The following is a 20,464-nucleotide window of genomic DNA, read 5'->3' as shown; positions in this document are numbered from 1 at the left end:
TTTTAGATACAAAGTAGAAACTGTAAAAAAAAAAAGAAACACCCATATATATGTATATAAATGTCTTGTGTGTTGAAAACTTGTGTTATATTGACATGTTCCACAACATTAGAAAATATTGTATTCATGATCTATAGAACAAGTATTAATCTAAAGTAATTTAATGTAAAAATCAGTTTGCAGTTTAGGACTGCAGGAGGGAGGGATGGTATGTGGACAGACTAGATGTGTGATGCACAGGTGTCAGACCAAGTAGGACTGTGCACTATGAAGTTGATGTGGAGAGGAGAATTAGGAGACAGTATGGCAACCTGAATTTACATTTATGAAGTGTTATTTGTGAAAAATAGAATAGTGGGCATTTTCCTTGGTGTTACAGGAGTTATAAAACACATAGCAGTGGAAAGACAAAGAACAAACAAAGCTGATAGTCCATTAAGGAGTGCCTCTCAAAATTTTCAACCTTACTAAAGCTCTAGGGCTGACATATAGCTTCTCCACTTTAATGTTGCAAACAGTTGAAAATTACTGAGTTACTGGCACCAAAATGTTCTCTCTCTCTTGCTAAGACTCAATTCTGTGTGACTTTGTGTAGCTCACTAATGCTAATAACATGCAAAAAATTGGCAGAGTTTTCTAATTAAAATGATCCCCTAAAAACATATATCAGCTGTGTGTCCAGACCCTTAACACATCTGTATGAAGTTGATACAAATTCAAAAGTGCACAAAGTTGCTGGAAAGCATTTTGACACATGATGAAATACAGAGCTTGTTGCAAAACTTCCCCAAAGACCATTATAAATTGTAAAAGCTGTACTTGAGTGGCAAAAGCAGCTATCCCTAACTAGTTTGATAGGCAGCTCACTAGATCTTTCTTGTCTTGGTACAATATAGTTTGTTTTGTGTAATTTCCTAATTTAACAAATTAAGAAAAACACATTAATCTAAAGTTTCTTGTAGAGAAAAGTGTAGGACATAATGCCCCCTATACATAGTGGGGCTTATATATTTTATTTAATACCAACCTGTTCATTTATTTTCTCAGTGCCAAGAGCATATTTTCCATCTTTTCTATGTCTGATACAAATGTTGAAAATACGGTTTTTGTACCACAGAGTCAATGTTAAAGGGTTTGATGTCTGAGTTGATGGCCTTACAACAAAACATCCATCCTCACCTAAAAAGAATAGAAGTTCATCAATTAAAATCAACATTTATGACAATAATCATAAGACTATGATTGTATTCTTGTCACAATTCTGATGACTAAGTACGGACACAAAGTACCAAAAAATGATTTGTTATCCCTTCTCTGTAACACCAACTTCAATTGTAAATTTATACCATATTAGTGCCATTTGTGTTGTGAAATACAAAGGAAAAATGCAAAAACTGATTTACAATTCAAAGACTCCAAAGTAGGCATATTGTCATGAATGTTTCAAACTGACTTAGAGTAACCATGAGAAATAGCACCTAAAAAGACAAAACTCCTGTTTCTGCCAAAATGGGTACAATTACTACAGTGTTTTCTTCTTTCTTTGTACAAAACTCACAGAGTAAAAAAATATAATACAGTACTCACTGCATTTGCACTTAGGACTACAGCTAACCTGCAACAGCACTCATTTGGAATTTTATAATCATTAGGAGAAAATATGCAACAGTAATTTAGAGGAAGAAAGCAGAATTTAGAAAAGAGGGAAAAACACAGGCTCAATCACGAGGTAAATCAAGATTTTGTGGTCAGTTACTCATTCAGTCACACATTATATTCCATAACTTCCATCAAGGAAGAGAGCCTTCAAAAGCTGCTTCCATGAAAGTTATCTGGAAAGTAACCTCCACTGGACTATGAATAAAATACTGTATAGTTAAAGGGAATTTGTTAGGGGAATCTTAAAATTATACTTTTGTATTACTTCTGTATCTAATCATTATTCAGATTTTGGCATTCATAATATGTCTTAACAAGTTGACAAATGCCTTCTGCATAAAATTTAGCCAGCCTGTAACAGCATCTTGAAGTTCTTCAAGAGAGTCAGTATGTTGGGAGCCAAGTCTGGGCTGTGTGGTGGATGTTCAAAAATGCCTGTGTTTGCAGGACAGAATATGGCAAGCACTGTCATGAAAAACCACAAGACTTGCAGTCAAGAGACAGCTTTATTAGTTTTTCAATAGTTCTCCTCAGTTTTAGTGTTAATAGTGGGACAGTTTTTGGTTGAAGCTAAACATTATTAATGAGGGCTGTGTAATACAAAGGATTATTAATCTTTGCATAATCAATGGTGAACATAGCAGAACAATAGCAATACATTCTAAACTCAGTGGTAAATTAGGTCAACAGTGAGTTGTTGATAAAGGAAAACTGCAAATAAGACCCATGCTCAATGAGTTTCAAAATGAGTGCCATAAGTTCAAAAACAGTGACATATTGGATAGAAGCTACAAGATAACTCATTATCAATCAAAATAAATCTGAGGTAGTAGTCGCAATATGTAATAATATTTGGGGACACTCGATGGATACAAAGGAAGTATCGTGAATAAATCAAAGCATTATATCAGTTGCACAGTCACTCAGTGAATTAATTACTAAGAACTTCAGGCTATAAGAAGCATTTGTGAAGCATTTTAATCTTTATATAAGACCCAAAATGCTACTTAACTTCCTAGAGTGGTATTAACCACATATCAAAAATATGGAAAGGATAGATTGCTACTCATCACATAGAGGAAGTGTGAAGTTGGTAGACAGGCAGAACGAAAAAGAATACTGAAATATTTAAACTTTTGGACTATGTCCTTCCTCAGAAGTAGAACTCAGCCACATTCACACAACACCTCACATACAGATGGCTACTACCTCCAGATGTTAAAATGTCTGTCTGCAACTCAGTGCCTCCTCTATGCAGTAAGCAGCAGTCTCTCCTTTCCATATTGTTGTATTTCATCATGGACTTTCGATTACTTTATTAACCACATATTTTAGGCTTCACTTCCACCATGTAAATGTGACACATAAATAAAAGAATAAAGGCCAGCAACAACTAAAAGGTTGTTCATTTAGCTCTGTGCCTGATGTGTGCATGATACTATTCCAGCTCTGGTAAAATTTGCAATTTCAATCTGTCATACAGTTTTCTCATGACATATATCATCATGGGAACAAGCAGTATATATCTGTCTGGAAATAGCCACATTTTGTAGACTACAGTCAACACAGAGGAGGATTAAGACTGAGACACAAAGGCACAGTATAATTTGGCCCTGAATAAAGAAAAGAAGAATGAGACTTTATAGAAACAGAATAGGTAAAAAACAACTAATGTTAGTGAATAATTTCCATCATGTTACTGGTGTAAGAATGGATAAACTACTGCTACTACTTTAGCTAATAACAAATCTCATGTTAACAATGATGTACTCTAGAAAAGCTCCTGTTATGTAAAAGACATTGCGCTAATATTAACAAGTCATCTTCAGAGATAAATACGAGGGTCGGTCAAAAAGTAATGCCTCCCATTTTTTTTCTACTTAAAAAAATTAAGTTAAGTGAAAAATTTGAATTTGGCGCCATTCCTCAAACCTTCTTCTGCAATCCACTGCAGTAGTAACTTTCTGTGTCAACAGGTGGCAGCACAGCAGAAGTTTGTAAGATGGCCGACATCGATGTTCGTTTGAGACAGCGTTGTGTGATTGAATTCTTGAATGCAGAAGGTGAAACGCCCATACGCATTCATGAAAGACTGAAGAAGGTGTATGGTGTTGTGACAGTGGATGTCAGCACTGTTAGACGATGGGTTCGTCGTTGCAAGGAAGCTGAAGGGCAAACACCGTTGACTGACGAAAAGCGGAGCGGCAGGCCGGTGAGTGCAGTGACTCCACACAACATTCAGCAAGTTGATGACATCATTCGTGGTGACCGTCGGGTGACTGCAGATGAAGAAGCTCATCGTGGGATTCATTTTGAAGATGAGGAGGCCGTCAAAACATCCGTGCGTCAATGGCTTAGGAAGCAGAGCTGTGATTTTTACCGTGCTGGGATACATGCCCTTGTTCAAAGATGGACCAAAACTGTAGAGATGGGCGGAGATTACATTGAAAAATGACAAAATGATCCTCAATGTTGTGGTTTTCAACCTATGTAATTGCATTTAAATTTCCTGACAATTAAACGTAGAAAAAAAATAGGAGGCATTACTTTTTGACTGACCCTCGTAGTTTTTCTAGAAAAATAGAGAGTATGAGAAATCTTGGCTCACCATTGCGTAACAGCTCTTCTGCTCTCTGTCTGTCGATGTTATGGAACCATGGCATTTGCCTGAATGATACTGGTGTTGTTTGATGAGGTGTGATATCTGTAAAATGATAAACATATCATTATAAACAGTGAAATTAGTGTAAACAGCTACCATAACATCTTGGTAAATTCTTATACTGAAACAAACATGAATATGAAACTTGCTCAAAGGTTAAAACTCTGGGACAGGCAGACTTGAATCACCTTGCCCTTTGCAGGCTTCAGCCCTGAACACAACCTTAATATGCCAAAATGTTCCATAACAACACATACTCTGCTACAGAGAAACTATCATTCTGAAATCAGTGACTGTCAAATATTTGAACAGCTGTTATTTGTTAAGCATGACCTATTGATTCCGCTATAACGTCTTCAATATTATAGCACCAACATACTAACTAGCAAAATATCAGGCTTCTACTTGGAGCCCTCTGGTAGTAAAATGTGAATACCACATTCAAAATTCTGAAGACATTGTGTGGTGAGTCAAGAATTTGTACCTCAAACCAAGTGAAATATTAGTGAGTTTTGATGTGGTCTCTTTGTTCACATGAGTGCCTTGGTGGATTTGTTGTAACAGAAAGGAACTGGAAGAGGATAATCATACATGTCTTAAAACACATGTTCATCTTGACACTTTTTATTCAATAACTAATATTTTGAAAAAACTGATGGTGTTGATATGGGGAGTCTTCTCTCTCATATAGTAGTTGACCTTTTTATGGAAGACTTTGAGGACAAAGCACTTCAATATGCAGTTCTCAAATCCATATGTTTTTGAAGATATGTAGATGATGCCTCTGTAGTATGGCACATGAGGACAAACCATAACTTCGTTTTTAGAACTGCTACAGTCTATCCATTCTAGTATTTGCTTCACTGTGGAAGTGGATAAAAATGGACACCTCCTTTTTCTAGATGTCATGGTTTGTAGAAAAGAAGATTGATCCTTGGTCTTAATGTGTTCCATAAATCAACAGACACTGAACTGTATTTATGAGCTACTAATATTGTGACCCACCCCAACAAAACAGTATATTGTTAGGCAGTTGATAGTTTGAGCTATCTCACATCCAGCAGACTATCAGCAGAACTTAGCCATCTCCACTCTGTGTTTGCCCATAATGGGCACTCTGAGAAGCAGATTCACAATGCATTTCACTCAGAATGTATTAAACATTAGGAACACCCGAACGTTGCTAAGAACTCTACTAGAATAGTTTTCCTGTCTTATGTTGGCAGTATGTCCTTTGAGATTGGCAAGCTCTTCAACAAACATGGAATAATATGTGTCTTCTGACCTCTGAAATGAATGCAAACAATGTTGGGCTCCGTAGACACCTAGAGTCTAAGGAGACCAAGAATGTACAAGACACATTTTCATACCATCACATAAAGGAATACTTGGTCTTATATATCATAACCAATTCCTCTATCTTGGGAGGCCACATTACAGTAAGTAAGTTTTATTCTTAGCCAATAGCACACACATCAACAGGAAGTTTCATAGCATATCGAGTGTCGTGGTGCCAATAAAATATAAAAAGTAACCAAAAAAAGTATTTAAGTAAACAAATCCTCACAGTGACAAGAATAGTCAAATGCAATGAAAACTGCTTTTATTACTGTGATGCTGCAATCTAGTGACATAATTTAAAGCTGACATTTAAAGATGAATGTTCACATTCTGCAATTCAAAAGTCTCTGTCTGCCAAGTAAAGAGTAGAGGCTGTTTTCTACACATATGTGGTAGTGTTGGAAAAAGTTACAGAGGCATTTAAAATGATCCATGGTAATACAAGACTCAACATATGTGTTGAATTGGCTGAAAGAATGGTGAATTTTTATGGCTGAAGAACTCATGTTAGATGCCAATAGAATGCAAATTCTTGCTTGTTGGGTGTGATTACTGTACTTGGATCATCAGCAAACAGAACTAGCTTTGCATCTTCATGATGCAAGTTGTTGATATATATTTAGAACAATAAGGGACCCAGGACTGAACCCTGTGGGACACCATTGTTGATACCTCCCCAGTTAGAGGACTCTACTGCTTTTTGCAGGCTATCTTCACTGTTAATTTTAACCTTCTGCATTCTTCCAATTAAGTATTAGTTAAACCATTTGTGCACTGTTCCACTCATACCACAATGCTCAAGGTTATCTAGAAGAATTTCATGAATTGCACAATCAAAAGCCTTTGAGAGATCACAAAATATTCCAATGGGCGATGTTCAGTTATTGAATGCATTTAATATTTGATCAGTGAAAGCATCCATAGCATTATCTGTTGTAAAGCCTTTCTGAAAACCAAATTTACATTTTGTTAGTACTTCATTTTTACAAATATGTTATGCTGTTCTTGAATACATTACTTTGTCAAGAATTTTGCATAAAGCTGTCAGAAATAAGATCGGGCAGTAGTTGTTAGCATCAGACCTAACCCCTATTTTATGCAATGATTTAACAATAGCGTATTTCAGTCTATCTGGAAAAATGCCCTGTTTCAGTGAGCTACTACATATGTGGCTGAGAATCCTACTTATCTGTTGGGAACAATCTTTTAATGCTCTGCTGGAAAAGCCATCAATTCCATGTGAGCTTTTGCTTTTGAGTGAATTTATTGTTTTCCTAATTTCAGTGTGAGAGGTGGGTTGAATTTCAGTTTTATCAAATTGCATAGGTGCTTTCTCTTCCATATACAGCCTTGTATTTTCTAATGAATAGCTGGATACTATTTTCTCTACAACAGTCAAAAATGATTATTAAAAATGTTTTCTACACCTGAATTTTTGTTAACACACTTTTCATCGCGTTTGATAGAAATACAGTCTTCCTGTGTTCTCGGTTGCCCTGTTTCACTTTTAACAATATTCCAAATTATTTTAATTTTATTATCAGATGTGCTAATCTCAGACATAATGACCATACTTATGGACTTTTTAATTATTTTTCTTAATACAGAGCAGTAGGTTTTATACTGTTTCACTGTTTCGGGATTGCTATAGCCTAGCTATAAGGAACATTTCCCTTTTCTGTTTAAAAGATATTTTTATCCCTTTAGTAATCCACAGTTTTTTACAATTATATTTCACCATTCTCTTAGGTAAACTGTTTTCAAATATACTCACTAAGGTATAATGAGATAGATTAAATTTGAAATTAGCATCATATTCCCTGTAAGCCTCATCCCAGTCTAACTGTTGCAAGGTTTCCCTAAAATTTTGAATTGTTAAATTGTTAATTGAATGCGCTATTGTGGAGGACTGTTTTGCATTATTGTATGGAGCTATGTCACATACTGTAACTAGCTGTGCATTTTGATCAGACAGACCATTCTTAACAGGAAAAGTTTTTATTTGATTACATTTATCTTGGTCTTTGAAAACATTATCTATCAGAGTGCTGCTTTCCTGTACCACCCAAGCATGAAAATTGGTAACTGTTGTCAAATTGAATGAACCAAGTAATACTTCAAAGTCAAGCTTTCTATTGGACTCTTTCAGAAAAACTACATTGAAATCCCCACAAAGAATAACTTGCATCCCTCTGTCTGACAGATAGCACAACAAAGAATCCGAGTTTTTCAAAAATAGTTGAAAATTTCCCAATGGGGACTTATACACAGCTACAATTATAAAAGTGCCATTATTTAGATTAAGCTCACGCGCACATGTTTCTATATGTCGCTCTACGCAAATTTTTTTAGTTTCCCAATTTTTCACACTATGACAAAAAGAATGGGTTCCAAATGGCTCTGAGCACTATGGGACTCAACTGCTGTGGTCATTAGTCCCCTAGAACTTAGAACTACTTAAACCTAACCAACCTAGAGACATCACACACATCCATGCCCAAGGCAGGATTCGAACCTGCGACCGTAGCAGTTGCACGGTTCCGGACTGCGCGCCTAGAACCGCGAGACCACTGCGGCCGGCACACACTATGACAGATTTTAAAATATATGGCAACTCCTCCTCTCTCCATAGTGTCTCTTCTTACATGTGCTGAAAGCTTGTATTCACCTACCATTCCATACCTGTGACTACATGATGTACAGACAGGCATAGTACATCTATTCCACCCTAAGTTTCTAAATCTTCCAAACAAACAAGAAGCTCATCTACTTTGTTTTTGAATACCCTGATATTCTGATTCTTGTGACATACTAACATTATTTTTCACTGTACTGTTATGACAATCTTGTGATATTTTAACATCTCTAGAACCTGCCTGTCTGAACTTCCCATTAAACTTAATTTCAATCAGTGTTGGATGATTGGACACTGATCTTAGCCTAAAAAAAGTACTCCCATGAGTTTCAGTGCTCCCCCCCCCCACCCCCCCACCCCACCCCACCCTTCCATGCCGGCATTGTGATTGTTGCATCGTGTGCTGTGGATGAGCGGCAGGCCCGCCCAGCCATGCCCGCTGTATGGCACATTTTTTGTGCTCGCTGTGGCTCTACTCTGTCCTGCTTTCACACTCATGGTTTTTTCACAATTATTGGACTCTATACTATATATTTATTTGGGAAAATATTTATACAAATCACACGTTTTTGATATTGTGTCTGTGCACAAATCAAAGTCTGGGATGTCAATAGAACAGCTACAGTAGCACATGTACCTGATGTAGGAGCAGCTACAGTAGGTGTTTCAAGTTCATTGTTGGATTCGAATGATGATTCGCTTTCATCATCAAAGTCACTATCCAGTATGAGAGAAAGAGCTTCCTCCACAGTATATTGCTTATCTGTCTTATCACTTCTATTAGAAACTAACTGAGGTTAACAACATGTCACTTCAGATTATAAACAAGGCAGGACACGATCAGTGCAACTCAAGCAAAACCAATGCTTTGAAACTACAGATTTCGAACAAGTCCACCATAGCGAAAGAGTTAAAAATTTTGCTATCATCCCAGCCAGTGTACCCTTCACTTTCGTATTTAGAGGCAGGCCATGTCTTGTGAAGTCCCACCTCACAATACCATCAACAGGAACCAAACCTATGCCTGACAAAGTAGCCGCTGGAAGCAGCTGATCTAGCTCCATATTGGCATTCCTGACAGAGCTGTTCAATTGGGGCCGATCACACCACATGAAATCTGGAACCAAGCCAACATTTATATGGTCCATTGCAGGTGTTGTTTTTACCAGGTTACACCCAATATTGAAGCTCTGATCCCAATCAATACTGTTTCTCACTCCATCCACTACCACAACATGATCCTGCTTTGTAAAACCCTTGCACAATCATCCTACATCCTCTATCACTTGGCTTAGACATACACTGGGCTTGAAAATACTTATGACCTGGTACCGGTCACCTAATTTTTCCTGAATCATCTGACCCACACCTTTCCATGGCTACTACCTAACAGCAGAACTTCCTTCCTACTTTCTACATTTTTTGCAACAGTTAGTTTCCTAGTGAAAGTCTGTTGAGTGCTGACTACACTTACATCTACTTGAGCCTCTTCCCTAGTTGACTGAGATAGCAAGGCAAATTTGTTGTTCGTGCCAATGATGCAACTGTCAGATACTGTTCTCTTTCTGTGGCCCCTGTTCTTTGCTATCACTTTTTGCCTGTCTTCACACTTCCCTCCTCTTAACCTCATCAGTTTCTCCCTAGCACTATCCAGTTCAGCCTGAAGGGCTCTAATCTTCCCTTCCTGTTCCACTATTTTCCTACCCCTTGAACATAATCTGCAATACCATGGAAGAGGCTTATTTACTTCCCTGATTCCCATGCTATGTAAATCATAAAAATTACTGTACACCCAATAATAAGTGTTCTGTCTGATCGTGAGACACAGTTAGTAAGGACAAACAAGATGGTGCTTTACAGTATAGACCCTGTCAATGGAAATCAGTTAGAATAGTTGAGGAATGCAGGACAAACATTTTTTAAGAATATGTTGCAACAGACAGCCTGGGATGAAATTTATAATGATACAAATGCCAGCATAAAATATAATCTATTCCATGATAGATTCATATCATTATTTTAAAATAGCTTTCCTCTAAACTAATCAGAAATGACATTAAACAGCCTTGTAAGAAACCACAAATCACTAGAGGTATTAAAATAACTTGTGAAAGGAAAGGAAATGTATCTGTTGGAAAGAACAATTAAGGACCCTGCAGTAATCATACACTTCAAAAGTTACTCAAAGTTATTAAAAAAAAAAAAAGATAGACAGAAATGAACTGCACATTGCGTTAGAAAACAGTAATCACGATGACCGTGCTGGAGAATCAAAGTCAGTTTTGTGTTACATTTTTAATAGCATTATGTTTATGTGAATGGTACTCTGTGAGTGATAGGTTTCCAAACAGGTCTTCTGGAGAGGAAGTGGATTACTGAGAAGAAATATATGGTGTTATTTAAAAAAGATGTACTGCTGCTCACACCTTCATAATGAACAAAGTTACAAGTAAAACAATCAAGCTGGTTAATATCCTCGTGGTAGATAAACAACATTTTCTTGGTGCCTTTTTATTTTACTTCTGGAAAAAAAAGTTATTCTGCGTGGTCAAGATTAATAGGGCACCATGTATATGTCAATCAACTTGCAAATGGTCAGTTTGAGAATGTGTGATAGGGATATAAAGTAACTCATGCCATATCATTATAATTAATCATACTAATAATGTATGGTACATAAAAGTGGCAATGTACCTATGTTATCCCAGTCCCTGGCTCTGACTGGGCCAGTCAGGCTACAGTGCCAGGATAATCAAAGCACAATTAATTGCTCTACAACCAACACTGTCATCAGTAAGATGCTGCATTTCTGATGACAAAGCCCCTTATTGTAGTGACTGGTAAACTGGCTACAAGTTTGTACAAATGTTAAATCTGGTATCTGTGGTTTCTTCTAGTTAGTCAAACGCCTCTCCCCCGCACCTCCCCCCCCCCCCCCCCCCCTCTTACCCCTAGCCACTATTATGTGCTACCTTGTCTGTTGTTGCCATTAGGAAGCCAAGTGCATCTCATCCCAGACTAGAGAGAGAGAGGGGAGTGCAATTTTTTTTCACAATAGTACTAACAAGTGATTCAGAAGGAATTATAATAAACTTGGCTATGAATCCAAGTATATGGACAGTTTTCACAATATTCTGTAGTACTAATATAAATTTCAAGATGGAATGATTCTATCAGCCTTCATGGTCTTGTAGAAGCTATATGAGTGGAAATGGTGAAAACTATACATTTAAAATATATTAAAAACAAAGATTCCAAGACTTACCAAGCGGGAAAGCGCCGCAGACAGGCACAATGAACAACACACAAACACACACACAGAATTACTAGCTTTCGCAACCGATGGTTGCTTCTTCAGGAAAGAGGGAAGGAGAGGGAAAGACGAAAGGATGTGGGTTTTAAGGGAGAGGGTAAGGAGTCATTCCAATCCCGGGAGCGGAAAGACTTCCCTTAGGGGGAAAATGTATGGTAGATTACAGAAAAAGGGAAGATGAATACAAAGTGAAACTGCTTGTACAAACAAAAAGAGAAAGTAAGATGATAGAGAAGATTTCGAAATGCAACAGAGACAATAACAAACGTAATTGTTGGGTTCAAATTAATGATGATGTAAATAAAATAGAAAGAAACTTCCACATGGGAAAAATATATTAAAAACAAAGATTCCAAGACTTACCAAGTGGGAAAGCGCCGGCATCATCATTAATTTGAACCCAACAATTACGTTTGTTATTGTCTCTGCTGCATTTCGAAATCTTCTCTATCATCTTACTTTCTCTTTTTGTTTGTACAAGCAGTTTCACTTTGTATTCATCTTCCCTTTTTCGGTAATCTACCATACATTTTCCCCCTAAGGGAAGTCTTTCCGCTCCTGGGATTGGAATGACTCCTTACCCTCTTCCTTAAAACCCACATCCTTTCGTCTTTCCCTCTCCTTCCCTCTTTCCTGAAGAAGCGACCATCGGTTGCGAAAGCTAGTAATTCTGTGTGTGTGTTTGTGTGTTTTGTTCATTGTGCCTGTCTGCGGCGCTTTCCCGCTTGGTAAGTCTTGGAATCTTTGTTTTTAATATATTTTTCCCATGTGGAAGTTTCTTTCTATTTTATTTACATCATCATTAATTTGAACCCAACAATTACATTTGTTATTGTCTCTGTTGCATTTCGAAATCTTCTCTATCATCTTACTGTCTCTTTTTGTTTGTACAAGCAGTTTCACTTTGTATTCATCTTCCCTTTTTCGGTAATCTACCATACATTTTCCCCCTAAGGGAAGTCTTTCCGCTCCTGGGATTGGAATGACTCCTTACCCTCTCCCTTAAAACCCACATCCTTTCGTCTTTCCCTCTCCTTCCCTCTTTCCTGAAGAAGCAACCATCGTTTGCAAAAGCTAGTAATTCTGTGTGTGTGTTTGTGTGTTTTGTTCATTGTGCCTGTCTGCCGGCGCTTTCCCACTTGGTAAGTCTTGGAATCTTTGTTTTTAATATATTTTTCCCATGTGGAAGTTTCTTTCTATTTTATTTACATACATTTGTAATACATATAAGTTCACTCCTTTCCTGAATAATTTGTTGTATTTCCATCATTAATACCTTCTACCTACATAATGTATGTCAAAATATTACTATGTTTACATAATATTTATTCAAATCCAAATTATTTTGTTTAACACAAAAATACAGCTTGTTGAACAGAGAAAATGAAAATGCATTTATATTTTTTGACTGTCATTTCACTGCTTATACACATACTCATAGATGTGCAAGTGGACTTACCGTAGGAGGAAAAAAGGACAGGTATACACTCACTCGCGCGCGCACACACACACACACACACACACACACACACACACACACACACACACACACACACACACACACATATACAAAGACGCAAGCAGACATTTATATATATGGGGGAGGGCAATGAAGAGGAGAGATCTCATGATATTTCAGTGCTTTTACACATCAGTGACACTAAGAATTGTTCACTATTTCAGTTAATACATTTTTCTCCAATTCCTAATTTTTAATGCATATTTTGAATAACTTATCCTTTCTTACAACACCTTTACACACCTGTGTAATAATATTTTGGTCCTTGAAACTCAAACTCAAATATCACATTCCAGTTCTTTTATCAGTTCAACTACAAACAGCAAAAACCGAGATAAAAATGGCATATGAACAATCTTATTCTCTTTCAAAGAATGAAAAAAAAATAAGTTTAATTAAAATATGTGACTATGATATAATAGCACCAACACAATAACTCACTGTGACTTTTGTCAGGACTGGGTAGCTGAAATTTCTTTCCCTCAGGTGTGGGAGGCAAAGGTCTCTGGAATGCTGACGAACGCTGTTCCACAGGTGGTGGTGGCCTAGTTGTAGGAGGTGGCAAGCTACAAGGTTTCTTCAGTTCTGGGGTGGCTGATGATGCTTTCTCTGAAAGCATAAAGTTCAAATTTAGCTTTCGAACCACATACGTTTCTAACCAATTAAAAAAAAAAAAAAAATGCAAAGTGAAGCTATTATTCATATTTCGATTTGTATTCTTCACACAAATGCAGTGCCATAGATATCATCACATTTATCATCAATGCTACAGCTAACAATAATTCATAATGCTCTACATTGCCCTAGCCGTACAGGGGTCCTGATCAACTTCTTAAAACTATTTGCTCCAAATACACTTTGGCATTTTGTTAATTTTTATGCAGGTGCTTCAACAAATATTTGAAACTCTTATAATAACCATGCACTGATATTTATCCCTGTCACTGTGTCTCATCTGATAATAGGTGCACATATGTTATTCTTATTAGTTGGACTGAGCTTTGAATTAAAGGGAATAAAGAGCATTTTCCAATCATATTTTGAAAGTTGAAAAATGTACCATTTTGGTGTTCACAATCGATTTTAAAAGTGTTATGCCAACATACTTAGCATCCCTTCAAAGTGGCACATTCAGGCTCCAAAGATAGTGTAAATTGGAACTTGCACTTCCCCCTCTCCCTAATTACATATAAAGAGTTCTTCAGGAAACTCATTTTAAAAATTAAATCTTGATATTTGCCAGCTAATAAAAAATAACATCACAACAACTACTATTATTAGTACTGCTACTACTAATACTAATATTCTTTATGTCTTATTTATTCACAGTTGATCTGAACCGTGCAGCACACAGTTCATTGTAAATTCAATTGCAGACATTCTCTCTATAGTAGTTATAATTCCCCTTAGAGATGCAGAAGAATTATTCTCATCTGCAGAGTTTTCAGTGGAAGAAATAAATACCACCATCTCAACATACAAAAATAAAATTTAAAAATTGAGAAATGTATTTGAAAATTTTAAATTAATGGCTAAGCTCTGGTGCTTTATGAAATGAAATTTAATCCATTAAAAAGAATTGCATTTGACAATGGAAAAAACAAGTAGTATTATGTTAGATGAAGTAGTTAAGGAAACAAAAAGAACATCCAAATGGTTAAAATTTGCACAATAACTATTATTAGTTAGATAATTACAGGTCGTTAAGAGGCAGTGTCAGCGTTGTAGTACGATTTCTAAATGTACATCAAAAAATATAAAGAATTTATCAACTCACTACATCTTGAATGTTCAAGTATTGGCATTAAAGACTGCTTCTGAAAATGAATGCTTGAGAACATGTTGACATTCAGTTGTCATATATTTGATATTATTTGCAAACAGGGTTATCAGCTACATGTACTTCCACAGCCAGAGGCATCCTAGCCAATGACAGCATCTTCTGCAATGACTACTTCTATCAAAGCAGTGCTGACGTAACAGACAAAAACTCTTAGCAGTTCCTGAAACGTAATAAGGCAACCCAGCTGCCACAAAAAAAAGGTTCAGATGCAAGCTGTCACAAAGTCAACAGATGCAACAAGACCATTCTGTCTCAGTTAGAAACAGCATTATAGTCCAACAAGCTGATACTCATAACAACTCAAAATTACATTTTTTTATTTTTTTATTTTATTTTTTATTTATTTATTCATTTTGAGTAGTCCTGTCTTAACAACTGCACTTCCAGCAATTATTACATGTTCTTGCACTGCTTATGGAGATATTTATGGCATTTCATTTATTTTAAAACGTAAAATGAAAAGTAAGAGCAAGATGAAAGACTGAACTATATTTCAGGTGAATGAGAAAGCTCTACTGCATTCCATGAAATACCAACAAACAAAGAGGTATTTTTTAGCTGCTTTCTCTTCGTCACATGTAATTTGTTAAATTAAATATTTTGTTAATCTATGTTAAATATTTTGTTGACCTATAATAAAGTTCATACTGTTAATTTTGAGTACATATGCCAGAAAACTGTAGCAAAATGTACGAAGATCTGCAGACGAGACTGGCTCTTTACACTCTGTCTAAATAAATGATACATAATGTGCATAAAAAACAAGAAAGGACTAATAATTGCTAGATAATAACACTGGTGATGACAGTAACAACTGTAAAATATATGGGAGTAACTGTCCAAATTGACCTAAAGTGGACCAACCATGTAAAACTATTTTTAGGAGGACCAGATACAGGACTGAGCTCAATTAGAAAAATTCTAAGGAAACATAATTCATTCATGAAGGAAGAAACTTATAAAAATCTTCAGTGCCCAATTCTTGAGTCTTGGTTGTCAGTCTGACATCCTTATTTGGTAAGATTAATAGAGGAAATAAAGAAAATCCAGAAATATGTTGTATGATTCATCAGAGACATGTTTAGTAACTCCAGGAGTGTTATGGAGATATTTCTCAAACACTACAAGAGAAGTGTAGTGCATCACAGAGAGGTTTACTGCTAAAAAAAGTCCAAGAACAGACTACCTACAAAAGTCATGCAACACATTGCTCTAACCCCTACATCTCACAAAATGACCATGATGGGGAATCTGGAAAAACATAGATCATTTGGTGGCTTACTGAAAGTCATCCCTTCTATGCAATATTCACATATGGAGTAAGGAACTTGTGAAATTATAGTGGTACTAAAAGTACCCACCATCACTCACCTTAAGGTGGCTTTTGGAGTGTGAATTTAGATGTATAGTATTCTTAGTTCAAGTGAATTCACTTGTACACATCTTGTATTCAATAGATCTCATTGTGATGGGTAATCCTCGGGGAATTGGGATGAGTGAAAAATATACATTACCAAACAGATGCAGCTATAATGAACATGCTTTTGCAGTGTGCGTCGACAACTTATTGTTACTGAAGTTACATGTATGCACTAGTTCCCACAAATTAGGAAAAAAATCATGAAGAGCATCACTAATAGTGGAATAAAGCAAACAATATAGAACAACAATATGTTAAAAAAATCAGTACTACAATTGGAGTGCAGCTGAGAGAGAATCAGAATCAGTTATCTTTTATCACATTATGTACACATATAAATCATTGATATAATGTAAACGAGACTCACCAAATGAATAACATAATTGAGAGACATACACAGAGCAAGAAAACTAAACTAATATCACTTTACAACCATGAGCACAATTTTATTACTCTACTCTACAAAGATAGGGCTATTGTTATCATCTAAAGATTCTGTGACCGAAAAACAACATTTTTGCACAAGTTTGGGAGTGGACTTACAAGCTGATCTTCCTATCAACCACCAGGCTCAATGCCAGATGTAACTGACAACTTTAAAGAAAACATCAGTTTGTTAGCACAAATTTCCTGCAAGGACACCATTAGTACTGGAGGAGATGTTAATCACCCAACAATCACTTGGGATATTTACAGATCTGTAAGTGATGGGCAAGACACTTGTGGAACAATACTAAGTGTCTTCTCTGAAAATCATCTAGAACAGAATCACATTTATGATGGAGATATACTGGATACAGTGGCAACAAACAGATCTGACCCCTTTGAGAATGTCCACACTGGAAGTGTTATCAGTGACCATGAGGCAGTTGTAGCAACAATGATTACTAAAGGATGAAGAATAGCTAAACAATGTAGAAAGGTTTATAAGTTTAGCAAACTAGATAAAGAAGGTGTAGTGCCATAACTCATTGAAAAATTTGAAACATTTAGCTGTTGACAGGAGCATGTAGAAGACCATGGCTCAATATTAAAAGAATAGTTGATATGGCACTGGATAGATATGTAACTAGTAGAACAGTTCATAATGGGAGGGACCCTAAATGGTATACACTAACCATAATAAATTTCTAAAGCAACTTAGACTAATATGTAGTAGGTGCGAAACAAAGCAAAAAGCTATAGATAAGAGAGATGTTGAATGAAACATGTTTGGCAGTCAAGTGGGCAATGTGGTAAGCCTTCAACAACTACCACAACAGAATATTATCAAAATATCTCTCAAAAATCCCCAAGGAAATTCTGGTCATGCTTAAAGGCTGTTAGTGGCATCCATGTTAGTGTCCAGACACTAGTGAATGACATAGGAACTGAAACTGAGGTTAGCAAAGTAAAGGCAGAAATACTGAACTCTGTTTTTAAATGTTCTTTTACAAAGCAAAATAAAGGAGTATTGACCCAATTTAATTGTCACACCACTGAATAAATGAGTAAAATAGATATTAGTGTTACCAGTACTGAGAAACAAATGCTATTATAAACCTAAACAAAGCTCCCAGGTCTGGCGGATTCCTGTCAGATCCTACGAAAAATTTACTGCTAAGTTAGCCAGTCTTTCAACCATAACATACTGTAGATCCACAAACAAAAAACTGTGCCCAGTAGTGAGAAGGAAGCAGAGAGAACATCTGTCTACAAGAATGTGAGCAGTTATGATCCATAAAATTATCATCCAGTATCCTTGATGTCTGTCTTGGAGCACATTCTGAGCTCAAATGTAATGAGGTATCTCAAAAAATGACTTCTTTCATATCAACCAGCACGATTCCAAAAACAATGATCATGTGAAACCCAATTTACACTTTCCTCACATACCATCCTGAAAGCCTTGGATCTAGGTAGTCATGAAGAGACAGGATTTGTTGACTACTGACAAGGATTTGACTCACAAGGGAACATTCTTCAGAGTTAATAAACAATCTTGATGAAACTTGGCATATGTGCAGAGGGGACAAAATAGTGCAATATGTATTTTTTTGCCTAATTTCACTTTTAAGGGATAAAACACACCCTGAAAAGAAATTTGGCATTTCAGATTTAGAGGCAATATCTTCAAAATGACGATATATGAAAAATGTTTTTCATATAAAAGTTGATATGTAATTAATGTTCTTGAAAACTGTATAGCCAACATTTGTAATAATTTGAAATTTTGCAAAATACCGCACCACCATTAATTCATTTGAAAAATGAAAACTTTTGTTACAACATAAATTAAAGAAGCTTTCAAGCTACACACATCCCTGTGTAATAAAGCTGGTTTATGAAAAACCATTTTTGGAAATTAAAATAAAATCAAACAATAGAGACTCTAGGTTGAATATTAGCAATATAAGGAAGAGATAGATTGCTTACTTACTGTAGAGATGACACAGTAAGTTGCAGACAGCACAACTAAAAAGCTTTAGGCCACAGCCTTCATCTAAAAAGGAAACACACACTCATTCAATTACACAAGCGAGTATACACATCACACACATGTGACCACCATCTCCAGCAGCTCAGACTTGAAGGAAAATAAGCTGTACACAATGCACTGTGAGAGTATTTTCAACATATCTAATTAAAATATCTAAACATTCATTATTATTCTCATTACTTATTTTAATTATATTTGTTTAATGTTTTAAATTGTTGTTTTATGTCTTACATTCACAGCTTTTTCTGTTTTTTAGTTTATCGTTTCACATATGTATATTTTGTTGATTAAAACTCATTATTATGTTAAAAAATAGTTACAATACAGATAATATGTAAGGAAATGTTTAAAACATGACCTTTTTGCACCTTGCACATAAAATGAACAAAATTTCTTTACATAATATACATGACACAGAAGACAATGACAAACAAAATTTAGCAGGATTTCAAATTGTCATTGCTGATCCTCTAAATATCCTGACTTGTATCAGGCATCTTTCAGTAAACTGGTATGCCTTTACAAAGAGGATTGATCATGTACTAGTGACTGCAGCATGATCGTATTGTTTTTCAAGTGGAGATTGAAATCATAATCATTCAACAGAACTAGATTTGAAAGTCTTCTCACAAAGCCCACTGAAAGCTGTATAAATTCCTTGGCTGTACCTGTGCCATCAAGCGCTTTGTGATTACCAGATGTTTCATGAAAAATATTTGGAAGATGTTTTCTTTCCCTGTGAGGGAATATATCTGTATTATTGTTAGATTCCTGCACCGCTCAGTGTGAAAGAACCATTTAGAACATCATACCTGAGGACACACACCCATAAAGTTTCACCAGCATACTTTACTGACACTTTGGAATGTTCTCTTGTCAGGATCACACCTACACTTATTATTAAAAAAATGATATTATGGGATATCAAGCAAAATTTGTGACTGAATGAGGATTTCTTGGTAGAGAAAATTTATCTTGTTGTCTTGGATAGAGAATCATCGACAGATGTAGGAGTAACTTCACATGTTCCCCAGGGTTGTGGTGGGACCATTGCTGTACGTGCCACATACTAACAACCTGGTTGATAACGTTAACAGTAACCTCAGACTTTTTGCGGATGATGCAGTTATCTATAATGAAATTCTGCCTGCAAAAATCTGCACCAATATTCAGTCAGTTGTTATAATAGTTCAGAGTGATGCCAAGACTGGAAACTTGTTTCAAATGCTCAAAAATATAAAACTGTGGACCTCACAAAACAAAAAATGCAGTTGCCTATGACTACAATATCAGTGAGAGACAAACATAATTAGTCTGTTCATACTTGCAGCTGGGTGTAACAACTTGTATGTATATAAAATGGAATGATCACGCAGGTTCAGTCATAGGTAAAGTAAGTGGCAGACTTCAGTTCATTGGAAGGACACTAAGAAAATTCAGTCAGTCTACTAAGGAGATCGCTTACAGAAGATTTGTACAACCATCCCAGAATACTGCTCCAGTGAGTGGGACCAGAATGAGATAAGACTACCAACGAATACTGAGGGCATTCAAAAAAGGACAGAACAAATGGTCTCAGGTTTGTTTGAACCA

At 36.1% G+C, this 20,464-nt stretch overlaps 1 protein-coding gene across 2 annotated transcripts in view; it reads right to left on the bottom strand.

Moving 5' to 3' along the window:
* Positions 1–20,464, bottom strand: part of LOC126356236 (uncharacterized protein DDB_G0284459-like) — a 399,334-nt gene that overhangs the window by 18,667 nt on the left and 360,203 nt on the right. For both annotated transcript variants that reach the window (XM_050007061.1, XM_050007063.1), the window contains exons 17-19: positions 13,571–13,738; positions 4,268–4,363; positions 1,028–1,179 (exon numbers count right to left, since the gene is read on the bottom strand). In XM_050007061.1, coding sequence (XP_049863018.1) covers positions 1,028–1,179; positions 4,268–4,363; positions 13,571–13,738 — 416 coding nt within the window. The remainder of the gene's footprint in view (positions 1–1,027; positions 1,180–4,267; positions 4,364–13,570; positions 13,739–20,464) is intronic.

Source organism: Schistocerca gregaria, chromosome 3 (genome assembly GCF_023897955.1).
Source record: "Schistocerca gregaria isolate iqSchGreg1 chromosome 3, iqSchGreg1.2, whole genome shotgun sequence".
NCBI lineage: Eukaryota > Metazoa > Arthropoda > Insecta > Orthoptera > Acrididae > Schistocerca > Schistocerca gregaria.
Note: the sequence above shows the minus strand (reverse complement) of the source record. Positions and strands in the feature narration are given on the sequence as shown.